This window comes from Acomys russatus, chromosome 26 (assembly GCF_903995435.1).
Source record: "Acomys russatus chromosome 26, mAcoRus1.1, whole genome shotgun sequence".
NCBI lineage: Eukaryota > Metazoa > Chordata > Mammalia > Rodentia > Muridae > Acomys > Acomys russatus.
The window spans coordinates 21,124,357-21,147,418 of NC_067162.1; the positions used below are offsets into that span (position 1 = coordinate 21,124,357).

A 23,062-nucleotide genomic window follows, 5' to 3' on the forward strand; every position below is an offset into this window, starting at 1 on the left:
CCCACAGCCCTAGGTCTTTGTCATTTTCTCTGCTGGAATAGCACCTGTTTATCTCTCCAGATGGTCCCATGGCCACCTGCCAGCATCTAGTTAGAGCTCAATAAAGCGGGAATAGCCCAGCTAAGGAGCACACCCCAGGACTGGGCGGCTTGATGTTAGAGAACAAGGGACTGAACCCAAGCTCCTCTTCCATTTACACCTGTGGAATGGGGCTGGCACTGTTTCCTGAAATAAGTCCTAAAAAGCAGAGAAAGTTGGGCACAGTAGTGCATGCCTGTAATCCCCACAGGAGGTGGAGGCAGAAGGATCTGAGTTCAAGATCTGCCTCCTCTGCTTAGGGAACTTGAGAACAGCCTGAGCTACATGAGACTCTTGTCTGTAAGCTCGTGGGCATGATAACAGCCATTGTCCAGCTGTGGTTGCCTGGACAAACCCAGGCCAGTGAACAGGTGATCATGAACCAGGGAGGGAGGGACTCATGGGGCCCCTGACTGTTGGCTCTGTTTCTTAATAATTAAACTTTATTATACAACCCAACTAGCTTACACAAGAAGGAAAAAAGGTTAAAGGGACAAAAGAGTGAACCTTCCGGTATCCGTTCCATGGGACGGGTCTTTAGGTGTTTCTCTGGCCCGCGTGCTGGTCCAGCAGGTCCATTGCTTCACACGCTCATGCCTAGGCTGAACTTGTTGTTCTCTCCTCCCCACCTGTCTGAGTCTCCCATTGAGGGTCAATTAAAAAAACAATAGCCCAGTTGGGGTTCCCAGATCTGCTTCCTAAATTCCAGGCCCAAGATGGCTCCACTCAGTCTATCACAAGGTATTCATGGGGTGCCCCAAGGGTAAAGCCCACTAAGACTGCTTTCACCTATGACAAAGCTTAATCTTTCCTACACCTGTCCCTCCACGTCCAGCTCCTGGCTACTGATGCATCCTGGTGGAGAGGCAGTCATCGTCTCTACACAAAGGTGAGCTCACCAGGCTTTAATGAATAGTTCTAAACCCTTGGTTAAAACCAGGGGCTCATACCACATGTAGTGGCCTTGAATCCCAGCTCTTGATCTCTGCCAGTTTAAAGCCAGCCTAATCTACAAAGTGAGATAGATCTTGATACAGAGAGAGGAGAGGACAGGAGAGGAAGGGTAGGGTGGGTGGGGGAAGAGAGTTTTGAGAGACAGACATAGAATGACCACTGTGTGTGTGTGTGTGTGTGTGTGTATGTATGTGTGTGTGTGTGTGTGTATGTATGTAGAAGTCCTACGCTATCTATGCATATTCTGCTCTGTCATTCTTTACCCTGTTCCCTTAGTCAGGATCTCTCACTGACCTGGAGGTAGGATGGCAACCAAGAATCCCTAGCAATCCTCTTGTCTCTGCTCCCTATTGCACTGGGGTTACAGGCGCACATGCAGCCGTGCTGAGATTTTTTTTTACATGGGTGCTGAGGATTTGAAGTCAGGGCCTCGTTCTTCCACTGCAATCGCTTTTTTTTTTTTTTTTTTTAGATTTATTTATTATGTATACAGTACACATTAAATCATATTATAGATGGTTATGAGCCACCATGTGGTTGCTTGGAGTTGAACTCAGGACCTCTGAAAGAGCAGTCAGTACTCTTAACCACTGAGCCATCTCTCCAGCCCCACTGCAATCGCTCTTACCCACTGAGCCATTTCTCTTGCTTCTAGAAAGTTTTTATTTCCAGCGTTGGGGGCTGAACCTAGTGCCTCCTGTATACTAGTCAAGGCTCTCTACCACTGAGATGCATTTCCAGTCTTGTTCCTACTTAGAATTATGTGTATCAGGGATGATTAAGGCCATTTTAATGTATTCTGCATGCTCAAAGATTAAGTTATCTTAGGGGTGGTGACACTGGTTATGTGGCTAAGGGTCCTTAAAGAACCTCATGCTCTTGTTGTGGGTGGAGGAGGTAGGGGGGGTGGTAGTGGCACGCCTTTAATCTCCCAGAACTCAGGACACAGGCAGGTGGATTGCTATGAGTTCGAGGCCAGCCTGGTCTACAACTCGAGTCCAGGACAGCCAAGGCTGCACAGAGAAACCCTGTCTCGAAAAACCAAAAAACCAAACCAAACCAAACCAAAAAAACTTCATGGTCAGTCTTGTCATGATTGAAATGTCTTGGGATCAGTTTTGTTCAAATAGTTATACATAGACAACGCTGGTAAGGCAAAATGTGTCAAAATCAAGAATTTGACTTTTTTTTTTTTTTTAATAATAAAAAGTTGAACAGCAAGCTACAAAGTTTTGATAGAATGTTATTCTCCGAATCCGGGTCTCTTAATAATTCCCAAATAATACTCAGGGCCAACTTCCCAAAGTACGGGAGGCTGGTGGAAGTCTTCTGTCCTGTAGAGGTTTTGCATTTAGTAGGGACTTCGCATGCCCTGACTTTAAGAACAACGGTTCAAGTCACATCTTTGGTCTTTTCATCACATCATCAGTTTCCTCATTTACAAATGGGGAGTTCCTACCGTTTAGGGCTGTCAGCCCCGACCAAAGGCGACTGAGTGGAGGACACACACACACACACACCACACCACACCCATGTCAGGGTGGGTTATGAAGCCTTTCCCCCCGAAGTGTCACACACATCAGCCTTTCTCCTGTTCTCTAGTTCCGTGGTTTCTGCACGAGAGTAGCCACAAACCTACTCATCCAACCGTAATCCTAGGGACGCACTCCTGGGAGCGACATCGGCTCCACATGTAATCAAGCTGTTTCCCTCGAGGCCTCCATCAGGGAACTCACGCCTGATGTGTGGATCCCAGCACAATCCAAGTCCTCAGACCACGCCGGCAACACCACTAGCCGAAGGCGGAGGAAAAAAAAAAAAAAAAATATCCAGGCTGCCCTGTTCCAATATGGAAGATCTGAGACTTCACGCTGCTCCAGAAGTCCTCTTCCCATTGGTTAGCTCGGAATTTGTTATCCAACAACGCTGACGTTTATTGGTCAAACTAAGGCTGTTGCTGAAGTGATTGGTGCAGCTGCCATCGGGTGCGGATATTCAAACATAGCCGGGTTCCAGGACGCGAAGGAAAAGGGCGGAAAAAGCCAGCCGACTGGGGGCGGGACTAAGGACACAGAAGCCCGCTTTGGTTCTTTTGAGACCTAAGGGCGGTCCGTAAACGCTTCTTTCTCGTGATTAGTCTGAGTCAGGAAAAGGAGGCGGGTAGTTACGCAAATCGGCAGAAGCGCTTGCTTCCATTGGTCAAATCCCAGAGGAAGGCGGAGCGTCCGTGGCGACTGATTGGTGTAAGAAGTGAAGTGGGAGGGACTCTAGGCCGGAGGTTTTGTTGTGAGGGTCGGTTGTCAAGCAGCGGCCAATCAGGGCAGAGGATGGAGGCATGTGGGGGTCGCGCCTGGAGGGAAGCCTTGGCCTCCAGAGCTACAGCTGCAGGTAGAGTGGCCCTCGGGGTCTTGGAATCAAGGGGAAGATGGCCCTGGTCTTCGCCGAACCTGGAGGGGGACAATCAAGTCGCCGGCAGAGGTCTCTCGGCCCGGGCAGGCTGGAGCCAGTGCCCCTCAAGACAGAGGGGCGGAGGGTCAGGCGAAGCTGAGGGACCAGAGCAAGATTTGGGATGAGCGAGCAGGACGGGTGTGTGGAGGCCGGAGAGAGAAAACTAGAGGGCTGAGGGCATGCAGAGGACCGGATTGAGTTGGGGCTCCAGAGACAGGGGAGCGAATGAATGGGGGGGACTCTGATAGCAGCGGAGAAAGAGAAGTAAAGAGGGTCTGGCGAGGCGTGGCCAACTTAAGGAGCTCATGATGTGCCAGAGTGGGCGCACAGGCGACAAGAGAAAGAGAACGCACTGAAGGGCCGTGCCTGTGGAAGGCTCCATCCATGTTCTGGCCTTTTAGAATTGAGGTGTCATTCCGACTCACACCTGGACTGGAAACTCAATTCCTAGCTATGCCCTTGAGAGTAGGCGTGGTTCCCTTATCAGAAGTTGGGGATGGGCGGGGGGGGGGGGGGTGCTAGAAGTTTGAACCCTCAGGATCCTCCAGAAGGCCTTTACTGTCATTCTCTTCCTCCCTCCCTCCTTCTCTTTCCCCCCCCCCTCTTCCCCCCCCCCCCCCCCCCCCCCCCCGTCTCTGTCTCTGGGTCTTTCTCTTTGCCTTTTGGGTGCCTCTCATGGGCCTGTAAACATAGCCTCAGATTCCAGCGTCCCATCCAATATACGAGGTGCAAATCTGTGTGAACTGCAGACACGTGTTCTTCCCTGTTCTGCTACAGGTGCTGGCACTTAAGACAGCCATTATTATCCTCTGAGAAGTCAGTCAGCTCCCCACCTCCTTCTCCCTCCTCTTACCCTACTTTCCTCTGCCTCTTTTCCTCTCTCCTCCTCTTCCTTGAGACAGGGAGGTCTGGTCTCATTATGTAGATCAGACTGTCTTGAACTGATGAAGGCTCTCCTGACTGCCTGGGCTTTTGAGTACTGGGGTTAAAGACATGGGCCACTAGGCCCAGCTACCAAGAAGTCTTTTACTTTTGGGATCTGAGTCACAGAGGTGCCCCTGGTCAGGTTTTCAGACCCAGGGTGGACCGCACCTTCAGGCACTGGGGTCTGAAATGGCTTTGGTGACCCAGGGAACTGCTCTTCCTAACACAGGATCCCCTCTGCTTGTATTCTAGCCCGGTGTTGAGCTGACATGGCCCAAGCCTGACATTCCATGATCTGGGATCCTGACCTATGTGTACAGGCTGCAGCTTGGTAGCGGACGATCTAAACCACCAGGCAGTCCTGGCCTAGGAGAGGAGGACTCTCTGCCTGGATGTGTGGGAACTCCCTGCCAACTTGATTGTCGGATCTGGGGGGGATCCACCCCCACCCCACAGAGAAAGCACAACTCGTTTTGTGGGTGAGGTCTCAGGTGCCACCCCCTGAAGCATGGCCACCCCTGTGGTCACCAAGACTGCCTGGAAGTTGCGTAAGTACTTAGTATTTTTCTCTATCACATTGTTGTTTTGTGAGCTGCCCATTGCTGGGGAGCCCGAACCTTCAGCTCAGTCCCCTCTTCCTGGCATGAGGGAGACTCAGTCCTTGTTTTAAGGGAGACAGATACGCAGATCACATTGGGCGAGTGGCTTAATCCTACTGAGGCTGAGGTTCCTTGTCTAGGCAGCAAAATAATTGCACCTATGCCCTGTGGTTGCTCCAAGACTCACGTGAAATCCATCCTGTCAGTGGATTGTCAGTTGGGCTGACGGGCAGAGTGTGTTGAGAAAGGCGGAAAGGTGTTCTAGGGATCTCAGATGTGTTCCACGTCCCTCTTCCTCTACCAGATGAAAGTGTCTTGGGATGGATGTGAGGGTGCACAAAGATGCTGGCAGGCCTCTGAAGTATAATCAAGCAAACACAGTTCAGAATTCTTTAGTCCAAACTCTTATATTCTTCTTTTATTTTATTTATTTTATTTATTTATTTATTTATTTATTTATTTATTTATTTATTGAGATAGGGTGTCTCTATAGCCTTGGGTAGCCCAGGACATGTGCCTCTCTCTCTTGCATGCTGGGATTAAAGAACTGTGCCACCATGTTTGGCTCTTTCATATTCTTAAAAATGTGATTTGATGCCCTCTTCTAGCATGCGCTTGAACATGCAGACACAACATTGTATACATAGTAAGTAAATACATATTTTTTTAAATTATTGAAGACCTCAAAGGGCTTTCGATTATGAAATTAGATTTAATCATATATGCTATGTTGAAAAACAGTACTGAGACACACAGGCATACATACAAATATACATATATATTCAAACCTGACAGTAGTGATGATGTCATTACATGCTATGTGTCTTCTTGAAGACTCCTCTGGAGCAAATGAGAGTACCAAAGGTGTACCTCTTTAATCCCAACACTTGGGAGGCAGAGGCAGGAGGATTGATGTGAGTTTGAGGCCAGCCTGGTGTATAAAGCAAGTCCAGGACAGCCAAGGCTACACAAAGAAACTCTGTGTGCCGCCACCCCCCCCCCAACAAGAAAAACAAAAAACAAAAAAAATCCCACCTTTGTTCTTTTGGGGCCTCTAAAAGGCTCTTGAGGATTCTGAGATCATGTTTGTAGGACCTGCATCTCACATCTGTGGCTTTCTCCCCAGCTATAGCTGGTTGTCATAGGTTTGGTGTGCTGTGCCTGGTCCCATTCTGCGGTAGCCATCCCTGGGCAGATAAGGAGACTGGGCAAAGCTGTTTTCTGGGTCTCCGTTTCCTCAGTTGTAAAACAAGAGACTGGGACCATTTTCAAGTTGCTTTCCAAAGCTCTAGGGTTCTGGGAGAACCCTGTTAATGGCACTCAAGAAAGGTATATTTCCGGTGGGTGGAGCAGCTTTGTATTTATTGGCACTATGCATCCAGCTCTGTAATGGTTTACCCTACCTGAAGGTAGAACCAGATGCTAGGGAGCAAGTGAGGGCCCAAATATCCAAAGTCACTGGATAGTGGGCACTCAGCTTGGGAGAGCATAGGCAAGGATCAGAACCACATCCCTTTCTTGTTTTAAATTTGAGCACATATGCACGTGTATGTATCTGTGTGTGTCTGTGTGTGCTTTGAGTCTGTGAATTACTGATGAGGATAGAGGGTGAGTGAGCAGCAAGTGCAAAAGCTATGGCGCTGTCACACGTCAGCAAGGAGAAAGTGGTACCACATAAACCTAGTGAGTTCTGCAGGGGCACATGCCCAGGAGACCTTTGGCATCAAAGACCCCAAGCATCAAAGGATTAAGCAGCAGCCAGTAATGTGCTCAACTATTTGGGGGATCTGACAGTTTCTTGTGCACAGAGGTTTATGGGTAGATAGCCTGAGGCCACATAGGCTGGGGCTTCTTGGGGCTCAAGGGTGTGGTGAGGATCAGAAAGCTCTTTACCAGTGTGGGGTTGCTGAACCCCTGTCCTTTGTATATTCCTCCTAGGTTGTAAGTCCTTAGGATCTGTGGGTGGACCAGGAGTGATCCCCAGCTTTGGCTGAAATGTGCTAGGCTATACTGTTGGGGCTTGGGTTGGGGAGGGTGCCGTTGTCTTATGCAGGAGGGAAAGCAGCAGCTGTCACCTGGCCTGCCAGGAGACACTGAAAAATATGATCTGCTTGCATGAAAATCCAGTACCCACAAGTGGGCCATTGCTGCTTGGTGTTTTCCAAGCCACCTAGAGAGGGAGCCTTCTGTGAGGGCTGTGCCTGTGGCTTCCTGTCTGCACAGGCTCCCATCAGCCCCTACTTAAAGGGGAGCCATCATACCCTACCCTCGCTGCCCCCCAACCTGTGCCAGGCCCTGCCCAGGATCCATGTGATCCCCCTGAAGCCTGAAGACAGGAAACTCCTTCCACAGCCTCCCAGTGGCCAGGCCTGGAGCAGCTGCCTGGAAGTCCTAATGTTACCCATTCGTGGCCGGCTCTGGAGGCCATCCTGTGGCTTGCTGGGGTGGGAATCAGCCAGACTTTCCTCCCTTTGCCTGGGGAGGGTGAGAACCAGAGAAGGTGTCTGGGGGCAGGGGGATGATCCACTGACGAATTCAGGGTGTGGCTGCAGAGATAAGGGGGTGGAGCCTGCATAGCTGAGCACTCCGGAACAGCTGCATGGCCCTCCTGCCGGGCTGGACAGATGTGTAAGGGTTTATAGCTCAAGCCTGAGGGCAACTGTCCCATGTGTGCAGAGGATAAGACTGTGGTTGAGATGAGAATTAGAGCAAACCCCTTCTCCACTGGATCCAGGTGGCAGGCTTTCCAGTACCTAGATTGGAAGTGTCTAGGCTTACAAGGAACTCTCACTCTGGTTGGGTTGCTGCTAGCTGTGCATTGCTAGGCCCTGCAGGGAGATGTCATTTCAGAAGCTGTGCCTTGGGTTGGAACCCTGGGTGTCTCTGGAAGCCCAGACTGCCTGTCTTTTCTGGGCCTGTCTTCCAGTCTCTTTGTGGTCTGCAGATCACATAAGAGCTACCCAGACTAGGTAGCGTAGGACCTGCGGTAAGGGAGGAGCCCTTTACTAACAGCCATGACGTCCTACTCCTGTGTCACCCAAGCCTGTCCTCTTAAGGGCATCTGCATATTGGAGCTTCCCTTTGTCTGTGTGAGAGACCTGTCTTTTCCTTTCTACTTGTTCCCAGAGGAAATTGGGGACCAGGGATTGGCTTGGAAGGCCTAGTCGTTCTCTTGTTTCTCTGCTGAGTTTGTTCTTTCTGGAGCACTGCTAAGGTCCGCAGTTCCCACCTGTGTTCCCTCTTTGGCCCTCTTGCTATGGTCCAAGCCGGGGGCTCTGGTGGACTGTCCATAGGCCTTATCTCTGAGTCCTCAGGGTCAGCTTTCCCCCACCCAGCTCCTGCTGTCTCTGCTGCCTCCTGCCGTTATCCTTGTGGAACCTACTCCCTGCCTACCTGGGACCCTGTTGGCCACTCTGTCCCAGTGGCCAGTCTTCTGTCTGCCTCTCAGCCTGTTCCCAATGACCTGGCCCTGGGGTCATCCTGTTGTCTAGACAGGGACCCTCTTAGAGGGTCAATGACTTGTCCTAGGCTGTGCAGCTGGCAGAGCTCAGGTTAGCACCTGATTCAGAATTCTGAATTGGGAGCCAGGGACAGGCATCTAGAGGGTACCTGAATTCTTCTGAAGGTATGTCCCAGGTGTCTGTATGGGTGGCACCTGAGTGGTTAAAAGGCACTTAGGTGATGCGTGGGTCCATTTTTTGAAAAATTTATTTTAAGTGCTTTTTTGTATCATAGAAAAAGTATTATTAATCTGTCTGCGTATTAGTGCTTAAGACAAGGTAGATTAAAAAAAAAAAGAATCCAGTTTTTCAAAGTGAACTTTGTCCTCCCACAGTACCTGTGGTGACTGGTTCCAGGACCCCTCCACATAGATAGCCAAGTCTGCATGCACTCAGTCCTTTATTTTATTTTATTTTATTGGTTTTTAGAGACAGGGTTTCTCTGTGTAGTCTTGGCTGGCCTGGAGTCACTTTGCAGGTCAGGCTGGCCTTGAACTCACATTGATCCGCCAGCCTCTGCCTCTGCCTCTGGAGTGCTGGGATTAAAGGCCTGCGCCACCACGCCCAACCTGTACTCAGTCCTTTATACAATGATTTGGCATTTGCAAAGAAACCCGCACTTGCTCTGGGTTCCTTGACTCATCTCTTACTTGTGATACTGAATACCGTGTTGTGTTGTTTAAATAATTTGTGCATTGTATTGTTTATGAACTAGCAACGAGGAACAGTCTACCTATACTGATAGTACAGGTGCTTGTTTTGTTTTGTGACAGGGTCTTGCCTGTAGCCCAAGCTGGCCTGGAACTCAAGGCCCTTCTGCCTCAGCCTCCCTTGTGCCAAGTTTACAAGTGTGCATCATGTGCCCAGCTTTACGGATGCACCTATCCCAAGCATGCCCCATCAGCAGTTGGTTGAATATGTGTGTGTCTGTGGAGGGTGTACTGTGCAGTCTGTGTTGCCAGCTGATGTGAAGAGAAAGGAACTCAGGAGGAGGCCTAAGAGCTGGGAACTGAGATGGAAAGACAGTCCTCTCAGCCTCTGGCCCACACTTTGTCCTGTTGCTTGTCCTCAAGCTGATGAGGGTTGTCTGGACATCGGGTTCAGAGAGCTGGTGGCCAAGCATCCTCCATATGGCCTGTCAAAGTCCCTGACCACTTTCTTCCCCTCCTTTCCCTTGTAGAAGAGATCGTTGCCCATGCCAGCAATGTGTCCTCCTTGGTGCTGGGCAAGGCCTCGGGGAGGCTACTGGCTACTGGTGGGGATGACTGCCGTGTCAATCTGTGGTCCATCAACAAGCCTAACTGTATCATGGTGAGTAATGACCGCCCTCAGGGGAGGGGGAGGGAGCTCTGCAGGCACTTGTGATCCCAGGTCACCAGAGTGGCCCAGCACACTATTAGTGCTACCCCAGTTGTCTGCTCAGAGTAGCCCAGGATAGCCCAAGACAGCTGGCCCTCAGGAAGAGGGATGACACAGGTGTGGGACAGAACTCCAAGGTGGTCATGGGACAGTTTAAATGAGCCCCACATTCAGGTGTCAGCTGTGGGTGGGTATTGCTTTGTCTAATGAAAGGAACAGAGGGAAGTCAGTTGGGGGCCCTTCTCTAAGCAGCTGTATTGATCACATACCATATACAAGGCTGCAGGCTGCTCTCCAAGGCAGGCTAGCATAAGCAGAGGGGGAAAAACAGTAATTTCAGGCAGTTCTGTTGTCCAAAGTCAACCAGGTTTCAGTCTGTGCCTTTCTAGATAGTGGAGTAGAAGACACAGATGTGCATACACACGTGTACCTCAGACTCTTATTCTTGTGTGACCTGGTTCTATAGAATGACAAGGTCATGAGGAGTTTCCTGTGTCAACAGATACTGATTTACAGCACGCTCTTAAGTGGCTTCTTGGTTTCCATCACAGGGATGAGCTGTAATTAGCTTAGCCACACCCTGTCATCAGCCGGGCTGCTGGCTCCAGCTAAGCTGCACTCCATCAAGCATTCTCACTTGTCCAAACTTTTGAGCTGTCCGTGATCACTGTGTCTAGGCCCAGAGTATGCAAGTCTGAGAAGTTGTCACAGCAGGCCCCAGAAGTCACTTTGCATTTTCACCCACAGTACAGGAGCATGGCTGGGCCCTGTGTCCTTGCCACTTTAGCCAATTGTCATTCTTTTGACTTTTGGTCAAGTAAACAAATAATGGGGGAAGGTGATGGCTGTCGGTGAAAACCTGGTCATTTCAGTGATTTTTGTGAGCCTGAGTAAAACCGAGACACACTCAGATCACAGCCAGTATGTCAGGCTTCCATAGGAGGAGAATTGCTTTGGTTTTAATTTTTTCCTTAAGATGTATTTGTTTTATTTTATTTTTATGGGTATGGGTATTTTTGCCTGCATGTATGCCTGTACACTGTGTGCATGCAGTGCCTGTAGAAGCCAGAAGATGGCATTGGCATTCCTGGAACTAGCATCACAGATGGTTGGTAACTGCCATGTTGGGGCTGGGCATTGATTCCAGGTCCTCTGGATGAGCAGCCAGTGCCATCTCTCCAGCCCATTTTTTTGTTTGTAGAACTTGAATCTTTTCATTCCCTACAAGATCCCAAAGTAATACACATAAATTAAAACATATTCAGCATAGGCTAGAGATGTAGCTTGATGGTAGAGTGCTTGCCTAAATATTTTAAAAAATAAAAATAAAAATTCCCCAAAAGATAAGAAGGTGAATCAAGTCTTTCTCCCTTTAATGACTTCTGTGTCCTCGCTGAGATAACGAGCCTCCTCCTGTGTGCTGGAATTTAGTCCATGGACAAATAAATAGGTTTCCCTCTAGTGGTCTCATTCTGTGTACACCATCTTAGCCTTGCAGAGCCCAGTCTTCCTTGTGTTTGGAGGAGTTCTGTGGTGGACATTTGCACGGACTCCAGCCTCGTGGCCTGAATAACCTTGGGTTTGTGCTTGCAGAGAATAAGGTCCCTGAAGAATTGTTTTGCTTTTGGTTTTTTGAGACAAGGTCTTAGGTATAGCCCAGGCTGGCCTTGAGCTTGGAAATTGTCCTGCATCAGAGACCAGGGCTGATCCTTCCTGCTGAAGTTGCAGGTGTGTGTCACCACACCCAGCCTTGGACTGTGGGTTTGAGGAGAATGCCTATTTCTCATGGGGGTTATTTTTGCCCAGTTGTGGTCCCGGAAGCCTGGGTCCATGTAGACCCCTACCACTGTTTCTCACATGTCCCCATCAGAAATGTTGCTTTAGTAAAGGTTTTGAGGGGCCAGTATTGAGCAGAGAATGACAGACACCATGCACTTGGGTTCTGGCCTTCCCTCCCAGAAGCTGAAGGTGACACCACTTCCTCCCTTCCTTGGCCCAGCTTTCCTTGCTCTGAGTGCTATAGATCTGCAAAAACCCACTTATCCTCCAGCAGACCTTCCCAGGCCCCTGGGAGCATGAAGCAGGTATAGTCCAGGGGTGGAGGGGACAGGCACCCAGGGACAGGTACCCAGGGGGCAGGCAGTAGAGATGTGTTCAGCTTGCATAGAGATGGGCGTAGCCTGGATGGGAGCGTTCAGACTCAGGGCAAAGGTTTAGCATCTCATCTTGACCCTGTGTTCCCTTCCAGTGGCCCAGAGCCATTTCTTTAGATGATGCTCATTCCAGGAGCACTCTCTATAGAAGGGATAAGGCTGAAGATACCTGGATTTAGTTTGGTTCCTTTTTCCTTTCTTTCCTTCTTTCCTTCCCTCGTTCCTTCCTTCCTTCCTTCCTTCCTTTTTAAGTCAGGGTCTCAGTGTGTAACCAAGGCTGGCCTGGATCTCGCTATGTAGTCCAGACTGGCCTGGATCTCATCCTCCTGCCTCAATCTCCCAAATGTTAGGGTCACAGCCATTTGAAGGGCTGCTTTATCCCTGGTGCTGACGAGCCATCATGTTCAGTTGAGGTAGAGCATAGGTGGAGCCCCAGAGAGCATCTCACCACGTATTACTTCTTACTGAATCCATTCTTGGGAACCCTAAATTCAGGGCAGTAGCTGGGGGGTTACCTCTGCAGTTCACTGGAACTGCTCCCCTCTCTCCTCTGCAGAGCCTGACAGGTCACACGTCCCCTGTGGAGAGTGTCCGCCTCAACACCCCTGAGGAGCTCATCGTAGCCGGTTCCCAGTCCGGCTCCATCCGTGTCTGGGACCTGGAAGCTGCCAAAAGTAGGTCTCCCTGCTTACTGTTGATTTGTGTGTGGGCCCCACTTCAGGCTTGGGGCACTGGGCTGCCTCCTTCAGGAGGTCCGGGTGCTCTGTTCCTCAAGCACTAACCAGAGTGGGTGGCATGCCATCCATACCACTCCTTCAACCCAGCAGCATGGACACTGCCATCTCCTAAGTGCTGGCATGAGGTGCCCAAGTGATGAACAGTAAGGTGTGTGTGTACATGTACATATGTGTATTCAGAATCTGGAAGCACATGAGACACCAGACGGCACCTGCAGGGCATGTGAATAGGTAGGCATGTAGGGAGAACCATTCCGATACTGGGGAGCACACCCCACCTTGGGGTAGGTGTTGGGTAGCTGGATCTTCTCTTCGCTTCTCTTCCCTTTGCCTTCATTTTATTTTCACTTTGACAGGAATAACACACACTTTTGAAAAGTTCATTTTAGCGTGAATCTTGATGGCGCAAGGTCCATGAGGCCTTTGCTGCGATCCTTCCCTTGTCCTAGAGCCTCCGTTCTCCCTTCTGTGCTATTGTTACCACCACCCTCTCCTAAACCCATGGCTCTGCACTTTTGGCCCCTCACAGTGGAAGCTGAGGCGAGACAGCTGTGAGGTTGAAGGCCTATGGCGTAAGACCCCACCTCAAACAAACAAACAAAAGTCCTTCAAATGAGACCTCTTGCAATGAGAGGCAGTACTTGGCTCTCAGTGGCCACCCCAGGCCTGATGCCAGTAGCCCACATTTCTCTTCCTGTCTTTGCAGTGTTACAGTTTACTTGGTCAGTGTTTGTGCCGTAAGGACCCCAAGTGTTTCTTTTTGTAACTCAGTTTCCCTGGAGTGAACAATTGCTCCTTTTTCCATGTGCATTTTCAAAATTCCTGTCACAGCATCATTAATCATCATCCCAGGTGCACTGCTAGAGGGGTCAGCTTCCAAAACCCGCCCCCCCCCCAATCCAGCTCTCTCTTCCTCAGGCCCCACACCTGGGAGCCCTTGGGTTGCAGGCTAGCCATCACCCATGGCCTCCTCATCTCTGTCTTGGCTGTCCTGGGATCTACTGTGGTTTCCTCCTCTCCAAGTGGAGCACTTTCTTCTTCCATGATCTACTACAAAAAGCTGAAGGGAGCTTGGTGTGGCATCACATACCTGGAGTCTGAGCTCTCAGGAGGCAGAAGCAGGAAGATTGCAAGTTCAAGCCCATGCTGACTCAAAGTGCATGGCTTAGCAGTAGGGCCCTTGCTTGGTTGGCATCTATGAGGCCCTGGTTTGCTCTCTGGCCCTGAGGGCAAATGGCAGGCACAGCATTAGGGACCCTCCATGGCTGAAAGCAACTTTGAGTTCAAGTGTAGAATTAGGTGGAAACAGAGTGGGATTTTAAAGGTGCCACTGCACTGCTTTTAGGTCCCAGGGTTTCTGGCAGAATCCAGGGCTGTTCTGTTGGCCCTTTTCATGGGATCTGCTTCTTCCTTCCCTCTTCCTTCCTCGGTTTGTAGGATGTGTCCTGGCCTCGCAGCTACAAGCCTTTCTGTGGGTGCGTTCTCACATCTGAGCTTGGACCTCACAGGTTCCTCTTGGTCTAGAAACTCACACTGTGGGTTGTGGCCACACTGGGTGCCATCTTCTCTGTGGGAGCCACCAGCCCCAGTAGCCCCACAGATTTGTCAGAAAAGTCTGGAATTTGATGTGGAACTCCCCTTCCCTACTCTGCAGTATTGACAGCTAACACAGCATGTTTTCCCCAACCATTGCTCAGGCCAGCCTCAGGAGACCTGAGTGGAATTGGGTTGCTTGTTTCTGGGGCCAGCCTTTCTTGTCTAGTGAGAGCTCCTGAGCCTAGCTAAGCCTAAAAGGCCCTGCTGCAGAACAGTAGCCATTGGCATGTGTGCCCTGCAGTTCAGGAACCTGGTTCAGGAAGGTTGGTGGTTTTGTGTTTTGGCCCCCTGGCTAGATGGCATCCCTTAGCCCTCTGGAGTGACCACATGTTGATGGCGTGTTGAGCACAGCTGCAGATGCCTCTATAGCAACAGCTGTGTACTGTGTCTCAGCAAAGGTTCTTCAGCCAGGCCACACCAGGCCTCAGAGAATTCTGTGCTCCTCACTGGACATGAGAGGTAGAGAGGGCCATGCTATGACCGCAGGCTCTGACTGAGAAGGCAGGCGGTCCCCAGTGACTATCACCACGCTTCATGATTCACCAGGGAGCAAGGGCCAAAGGGAAAAGCGATGAAGCCACAGTCCAACCCAGACTTCCTCAACTACTGTGCTTCACCTGGGAGATGAGCGTGAGTCCTTCAAATAGCAAGGTGGAAAGGGACCATAACGGCTGGTCGGCAGGGCCTCCCAATTTGTTAGGTGGGAGGCACAGGGCTTAGTGAAAACCCTGAGGCTGTAGGTGGCAGAACCTGGAACTTGAATCCTGGTGTCAGTACTCCTGGCCCAGTGCTCTCTGCTGTCCAGACTTCCTCAAGGTGCTGATTCTCAAGCTTGCTCCCAGCAGGGTGAGCTAAGATCTCAGGGCCACTGCCGCCCCACTGGCCAGAAGAGATGAGAATCCCCAGAAGCATTCGGTCCAAAGGGGCTTCTGAGAGCCACAGTTAACACTGGAGGATGTGGGCAGAGGCTGAACAACCAGCCCGCTGGGAGACCTTGGCGGTCCCCACATGTGCAGACAGGTCCAAATCTCCTCCGCTCGGCAGTCCCTAGAGCCTGTGACCAAGGCTAAGCATCCCCTGGAAAGACAAGTAAGGGCAGATGTCATGGTAGAAGAATGTGGTCTTGCCAGCTTTCCATACTCAGCTGGGAGGCAAGGGCGCAGGCTCCGTGGATCCCACAGGAAGGCACCCACACCTCAGGAAGCTGGCCTGTGTTGGGTAGGCCCCACCACAGCCTCTAGTGACAGAGTTTCCCCTTGCTGTGGCAACAAGGCAAAGGTGACTAGGGCAGAGTGTTACCCAGGCTTGCTAAGCTTCTAGCAATACAAGACAGCGAAGGAGCAGGGAAAGCTAAGGGCTCAGTGTGGGGTGCAGCTGAGTTGGACATCCAGACCACGGATGAGTCAGGTGCCTTGGTGGAATCCTCAGGCACGAGGAGAAGGCATCATCCCAGCTGCTGTGTCCACCAGAAACCAAGCACTGGGGCCAGATGGACAGTGGGGCTGGGTGTCGGCTGACCCTGGCTAGGACAGCTGGTCCCTCGGCGCTGTTCCTGCCTGGGCAGCTCTGGCTCCAGAGGTGGGACTCCAGAGGTAGCCCGTGATCTAATTGCTGTCCATCCTCTGCAGTTCAGCTTCAGGGAGGACACCTCAACTCCTAGCAGTGTCAGAGGGACTCTGAGCTAGTGTATAGTTGGCCCCTGGACACCAGAAGTACCCAGTGGACGTGCAGTGACAGGGGGTACCTAGATGGCCATAGCCTGGAGTAGCGCATCCTTGCTGAGACCAGAAGAGGCAGAAGCCACATGCTCTCGGTCTGGGGAGGAAGGTCCCAAGGACAGGCTGGAGGCCGTGAAGGCAGGCCTCTAGGAAGCAACTAGAATGAGAGCCACTGACACCTGCATGGTCGCACTCTTTAGTACCTGGTGTTCGTTTTCTTAGTTCTTACTGTCAACCAGCCTGGAGGTCAGAGAGGATAGGGATGGCCCAGGGTGTCACAGCCATGAGGAAGCAGGGCCAGGACTGATGCTAGCTTTGTCAGGCTGCCAAGCTCATCCTAGTGTGCATGGGTGGATTCTGCAGTAGAGCTACTCAGTCCACCTGTGCTTAGATCCTTGCATGTCTGTCCCTAATGTGAGAGCTCAGGCCCTGTTAAGCCTTGACACAATCTAAGGATTCCTAGACTCTATACCCCTTGGCACTCACGGGCTGGTAGACTTTATTCGGGCAGTTGAAGCATAAAACTTTCAAAAAGCAAGACAAGAGGAGGATTTGAACACTACCTGGAATACTCCAGACACAAGTTTGTTATTCACATTAGATGTGTCACAGTGCAGCGGTAGATGACTAGTCTGCTCCTGGCTGCGTCTTCCCTGTGTCCTGCATTCCCATTTACTTTCAGGCCATCTAGGTACCATCCCACTGGGCATTGTGAGTCCCAGCCATATCCTCCTCTTGCCCATGACTGCCATCCACTTGATACTGTCCTTGTCTTCCTGGATTCTTCAGCCAAGCAGATCCCCTACTGCAGGCTCCCTGCTCTCCCCCTGGTACTGTCCTGGGTGCTATGTGCCCTGCATAGTAGCCGCATGGCCACATGGCCTGGATCAAGCATTGTGACCACTGCTGCCCAGCAGCCTTGTACACCCAGATGGGCTTGGCTGCCCCCTGCTGGCTAGCTAACACTGACTTGGGGCTTCTGCTTTATTTTGCTTCATTAGTTCTTCGCACACTCATGGGGCACAAAGCCAACATCTGCAGCCTGGATTTCCACCCCTATGGCGAGTTTGTGGCCTCAGGTTCCCAGGACACAAACATCAAGGTGAGGTGACACCCTGCCACCCATTTCCCACCAGACTTCTGCCTATGTCAAGTGTAAGGGGACCCTCCCTCCATGGCAGCGTCCTCACCATCCTTGGGATAGAGGACCTGTGGACTCTGGCCAGACACTTCAACTTGGGGTGCACAGCTTGGGCAAACCTCCCAACCTCTTTCTTTGGGGTTGTCATGACCTAGAGGTATGAAGTCCTCCCTGCTCAGAGCTGCACTGTACCCTCTGGCCTAGCCTCTAGGGCCACCACAACCTCTCCTGATCCGCCTTCCCTACCCCACCCCTGCTTCTCTCCCCTGCAGCTCTGGGACATCAGGAGGAAAGGCTGTGTCTTCCGATATAGGGTAAGCGTGGCCTGCGAAATTACCTATGACCTTATGTGGCTTCAATCATAGCTTGGGTCCACACTACAGTGGGGAGGGGCAGAGGGAGGGGCTGCAGTCCATGGCAGGTGAAACCTCAACACACCTGGAGTAGGATGAAGTGCTTTCCACCAGTCCCCAGAGCCACATAGATAAAAGTGTTCCATAGTTGCTTTTGCTGGTGTCTCTGGGTGCGAGGCTTCCTGTGCATAGGTATGTGGCGATACTCTGACCCACAGAATCCTTCCTTAGCGGCTTTTGGAGGAGGTCATGAAATACTGGAAGCCTGGGAGAACACATAAAAGGAAGTGTCCCTCATGTCTCCCAGTAGTGACCGTCCACCCTCTCTGTGTCTCGCCCTTAAGAAGGCCCTGGCAGGCAGTGGGCATGGGGAGGTGCCATAGGATCCAGGCCCATCCAAAGAGCTTGCATCGTCTTCTTTCTCAGGGGCACAGCCAGGCTGTGCGGTGCCTCCGGTTCAGCCCTGATGGGAAGTGGCTGGCATCAGCAGCAGATGACCACACAGTGAAGGTAACTCCTGACGTGGGCATGCAGGCTGGGCCCAGAGGCTTGCTGATCATGCCCAGGCTGGGCCCTGACCTCCCTGTGGGCTGGGCTTCTGTGCCCTCATGCTTGTTGAGCTCAGGCCTACAACCGAGGGCACTGCCTGGCCCTTACCTCTTCCCACCCTGCTCCAGCTATGGGATCTGACAGCTGGCAAGATGATGTCCGAGTTCCCTGGTCACACAGGGCCTGTCAACGTGGTGGAGTTTCACCCCAATGAGTATCTCTTAGCTTCTGGCAGCTCTGACAGGTGAGGAGGAATAAGGCACATTGCCTGACAATTGCCCCCTCCTTCTCTTATCCCCACCATAGACTAAGTTTAAGCCAGGATTGGTTCCTGGTCGCATCCCTCCCCTGGCTAGTGTCCTGCTCTTGTACTTTCCTGGGGCAGTGCTGGGAGGGCCCTGGACAGCATGAGGGACTGGCTTCCTGTGGCCATCTTTGCAGGACAATCCGCTTCTGGGACCTGGAGAAGTTCCAGGTGGTGAGCTGCATTGAAGGGGAGCCAGGGCCTGTCAGGTACGCAGAGCTCGTGGGCCCTCTGCCCCTTGGTCGAACAGTAGGATGTGGGTAAGCCTCTGCAGGTGTCGGGTACCAGCTAGGGCCCTAAGCCTGACAGCCCACTCTCACCTGGCCTAGGAGTGTCCTCTTCAACCCCGATGGCTGCTGCTTATACAGCGGCTGCCAGGACTCATTGCGTGTCTACGGCTGGGAGCCTGAGCGCTGCTTTGATGTGGTCCTCGTCAACTGGGGCAAAGTGGCTGACCTGGCCATTTGCAATGACCAGCTGGTGAGGGTCAAGTCACCCCCCCCCCGCCATTCCCCTTCCCCCTCCCAGTCCCATCTACCGGGCCTCTTGGGGTCTGGCCCCACTCCACACCAACTCAGCTATGTCCCGCAGATAGGTGTGGCCTTCTCCCAGAGTAATGTCTCCTCCTATGTGGTGGACCTGACGAGAGTCACCAGGACAGGAACTGTGACCCAGGACCCTGTGCAGGCTAGCCAGCCTCTGACACAACAGACCCCCAACCCTGGTGTCTCCCTCCGCCGCATCTACGAGCGGCCCAGCACAACCTGCAGCAAGCCTCAGAGGTGGGTGCCGATGGCCCTGGCAGGGTGTATGTCCTAAGAAGGCTTCTGAACCCTCAGCCCTGGGCCTCACTGAGGATCCTGGCCTCTTGTGTTTGGCTCTGCACCCGCTAGGGTAAAGCACAGCTCAGAGAGTGAGCGGCGCAGCCCCAGCAGTGAAGATGACAGGGATGAGCGTGAGTCCCGGGCCGAGATCCAGAACGCCGAGGATTACAATGAAATCTTCCAGCCCAAGAACAGCATCAGTGAGACCACCCTCCCCCCACCTCACGGCCCCATACCCAGCTATGGCTGTATCCCCTAAAACTTACCTGGTCTCCACATCTTGTACTGGGCTGATTTCCAGAAACAGGGACCTGGACACTTGAAGCCGAGGTCCAGCAGCCACTCATTGGTGGGTCCCGCCCAGCCCTCTGCCCTGCTCTAAGCAAAGAGGGTCTATAGGTGCATATGGGTTCATGGGGCCAGGAACTGGTGCTTGGGGATGACCGTCCATCAATGCGTCCATCTTATTAAGACCTTGACCACACACAGGGCCTATTCCCAGAGAGCTTATGGGAACCTAAGGATCAGCCCCCTTTGCCTTGGCAGGTCGGACACCGCCCCGGAGAACTGAGCCCTTTCCGGCACCTCCAGAAGACGGTGAGTTGGGCAGTGCTGCCTCTGAGCACCAGGCCTTGCCTCTCCTGGCCTACCCAATTAGATCTTGTCCCACCTAAAAGTGCTTCCCATGTGCCTGGTCCCAGGGAAAGGCCCTGGAGGCTGTGTAAGGAAGGCTGCAGGCAGCTGCCTCCCTGAAGCCCTTGCCTGAATGCTTGGACACACACACACACACACACACACACACACACACACGCACGCATGCCTGTGAGGACTGGGTCTACTGCAGATACTAGGGGAGCAAGGCTCTCAGAGGTCTGAGGGCTAGTGAGCAGAGGGGGGACAAGATCTGGGGGGTGGGGGTGGGGAGGAATCAGGATCATCAGAACCCAGACCTGGACCAGGAGCCAGAGAGCCAAGTTGGAGGCCAGACCCACAGAGCCCTGGCCAGAAGCTTGAGACTGAAGAAAGGGACACTCGGTGTGCTTTGGAATGGCGAAGGGTCTATCCTCCATAGCATCTCTGTTCTGCCTTTCCTTTGGGAACCCAGTGCATCTTAGTGAGACTGTCTCCTGAGAGCCTTTCCCTGTTTCCTGCTTTCTGTCCACTCATCTGCCCTTTTCACAATCGCCACTCCTAAGGGCAGGATTGTCCTGAAGCTGCTGGGTCCTATCTATACACATCCAAGGACAACCCCTGCCTCAGTTTTCCAGGATCCCCACTTACTGACAGGCTCCCAGCTCCCTGATTCCCTCTGTCCATCTGCTAGTTCCTGATCCTTCCCAATCACAGACATTATGGAATCCCACCCTGACCTCTGACCCCTTCCTATTAGGTCCTTCTAGGCTGACAGTGAGCTTTTCTTTTTACTCCTAGACACAGCCACAGCAAAGGAGGCCTCAAAACCCAGCCCAGCCATGGATGTGCAGTTGCCAGTGCCAAATGTATGTCTGAGCAGAGAGGGTGTCCTATGGGTCCGAGCCAGAGTTGGGACCTTCCTGTCAGGAGCTGAGGGGAGGCTCAGGCTGGTGCTAGCTCAGCCTCTGCTCCCTGCAGCTCGAGGTCCCAGCACGACCTCCAGTCATGACTTCCACTCCTGCACCCAAGGGTGAGCCTGTCGTCATCCCTGCCACACGGAATGAGCCCATTGGCCTAAAGGCCTCTGACTTCCTGCCCGTGAGTGTGGCCTGCCCAAGAGGTGGGGTTGAGGGCTGAAAAGAGAATGGAGTGTGCTATCTGCTCCCATGCCAGCATCTGGGTACCATCCCCATAGGCCGTGAAGCTCCCCCAGCAGGCAGAGCTGGTGGACGAGGATGCCATGTCACAGATACGCAAAGGCCATGACACCATGTGTGTAGTACTCACCAGCCGCCACAAGAACCTGGACACTGTACGAGCCGTGTGGACTACAGGAGATATCAAGGTGAGGCGACCCCTTAGCACCTGTTTGCTTGGACTTTAGGCTAAACAAGAAGCCACAGAGTGGGGCCCTGGGGTGTGGCAGCCCTGTGGTGTTACAGTGGCCAGCTTCCATCAGTTGAGCACTGATGTCAGGCTGCGCCTTGCCCTCCACCCAATCTGTTAACATGGCCTCCAACCCCACCCACTCCCATCCTGTGCTATCCTCTTAATGGAACTTGTCTGCAGACATCAGTGGACTCTGCAGTGGCCATCAATGACCTGTCTGTGGTGGTGGACCTCCTGAACATTGTCAACCAGAAAGCGTAAGTGGCCTCAAGAGGAGGAGAAGAGCGGGGTGGTCAGGGCTGGCTGACAGCATCACACCCAGCTGTTTCTCTAGCTCCCTGTGGAAGCTGGACCTGTGCACCACAGTGCTGCCGCAGATAGAGAAACTTCTGCAGAGCAAGTATGAGAGGTAGGGGCCCCTCCTACCCTGGAGCCATCCGAGTGGAAATAGGCATGTACACCTCTATGCCCCATCTGTGGAGGACCCCTCTCTCTCTCTTATCATCTCTGGCTCTGAGACCATCTATGTATGACTCCATCCATCTTGCTCCTGAAGCTATGTCCAGACCGGGTGCACCTCCCTGAAGCTGATCCTGCAGCGGTTCCTGCCCCTTATCACTGACATTTTGGCAGCCCCACCCTCTGTGGGTGTGGACATCAGCCGAGAGGAGAGGTAAGGGGGATGGTCTACTTCTCATCTTCATTTGTGGGTGGCTGTCCTAAATAGCTTACAGAGAACAGTGTCTCGGGAGGTGTATGGCTAGGCCAGAGCATGGCTTCCTCCAGGGCCTAGCTTGTCCCTGCACGCTGGCATGGCTTGGGGGACTGGAGTGGTTAGGGGAGCAAAAGCCCCTGGCCTGGCAGGTATCATGGCCAGGTGGGGTGGACTGCATCCTCAGGTGCTGCCCCTTGGCCTACAGGCTGCACAAGTGTCGACTCTGCTTCAAACAACTCAAGAGCATCAGTGGCCTCGTCAAGAGCAAGTCGGGTTTGAGTGGCCGCCATGGCAGTGCCTTCCGTGAGCTGCACCTACTCATGGCCAGTTTGGACTGAGGAGTTTGTGAGCAGCTCGCTGGCTTGGCCTCACACTCTGGTTTGTTGTCTGCTCATGGCCCACGAGCCTCAGCCTGGCCTCCACTCTTGCCCTCATGGCTATCCTGGAGGCACCGTTGCCAACCCACTGACCACCTTCACAGTTGTGGACTCAACTTCCTGTCTGGCAGCAGCTGCAGTCTTGCACAGCCCTTGCTTCTCAGGGCAACTCCAGTCTTGGAGCTGCTGCTGTAACTTATCAGGCAGATTTATTAAATTTATAACTGTTCCTGACTTCCTTATGCGAGGGCTATCCTCTGGCTCTCAGACGTGCTGTGAGGCTGAGACTGTCCTACTCCAAGCCCTAGTGCAGTTTCCGGCTGTGGCCAGCAGGGGACAACAGAGTGCCAGGCACGAAGCAAAGGGTTACCTACCGGGTCAGCTTCACTCTGAGGAAGAGGAAGTGGAAGCCGAACAGGTGAGGCCACAGGTGTCTTAGCCACACGCCTAATTGTCCTTGGGTCTAGCTACCACTAGGTTGGCTAAGAGCCTGTCATTGCCTTCCTTTTGACCTCTGGATGCCTTGAAAGGCTAGATGGTGGCATGACCTTGGAAGGTGCTCTAGAGTGGTTTGCACAGCTCACAGGAAGCTGCCTCTGTGATTGCTGGCTGGGTGAGCACTGGTCTCTGCCCTGGTGGCATCCCTTCAGAGTCTGCCATCAAGAAGAGAGAAGCCCTTGCAGGCCCTGTTCTCCGGGGCTGGGACCAGCA

The 23,062-nt window shown here is 52.5% G+C and overlaps 1 protein-coding gene across 1 annotated transcript; it reads left to right on the forward strand.

Moving 5' to 3' along the window:
- Positions 1 to 3,271: 3,271 nt before the first annotated feature.
- Katnb1 (katanin regulatory subunit B1) lies at positions 3,272 to 22,891 on the forward strand. Its single transcript, XM_051169221.1, has 20 exons — positions 3,272 to 3,420; positions 4,657 to 4,952; positions 9,684 to 9,814; positions 12,572 to 12,689; positions 17,068 to 17,168; positions 17,480 to 17,521; positions 17,987 to 18,070; positions 18,238 to 18,353; positions 18,551 to 18,622; positions 18,743 to 18,893; positions 19,005 to 19,195; positions 19,307 to 19,437; positions 19,784 to 19,834; positions 20,669 to 20,736; positions 20,849 to 20,968; positions 21,066 to 21,215; positions 21,440 to 21,516; positions 21,594 to 21,668; positions 21,816 to 21,932; positions 22,180 to 22,891. The coding sequence occupies exons 2-20, from the start codon at positions 4,913 to 4,915 to the stop codon at positions 22,310 to 22,312; spliced, it is 1,968 nt and encodes a 655-aa protein (XP_051025178.1). The 5' UTR covers positions 3,272 to 3,420; positions 4,657 to 4,912; the 3' UTR covers positions 22,313 to 22,891.
- The last annotated feature ends 171 nt before the right edge of the window (positions 22,892 to 23,062 follow it).

Excerpts from the sequence above, each read along its gene's own strand:
- Katnb1 (XM_051169221.1), top strand. The coding sequence starts at position 4,913 with ATGGCCACCCCTGTGGTCACCAAGACTGCCTGGAAGTTGC. Across the intron at positions 4,953-9,683 it reads CAAGACTGCCTGGAAGTTGC|AAGAGATCGTTGCCCATGCC; the intron begins GTAAGTACTTAG and ends TTTCCCTTGTAG. Across the intron at positions 18,623-18,742 it reads GGGGAGCCAGGGCCTGTCAG|GAGTGTCCTCTTCAACCCCG; the intron begins GTACGCAGAGCT and ends CACCTGGCCTAG.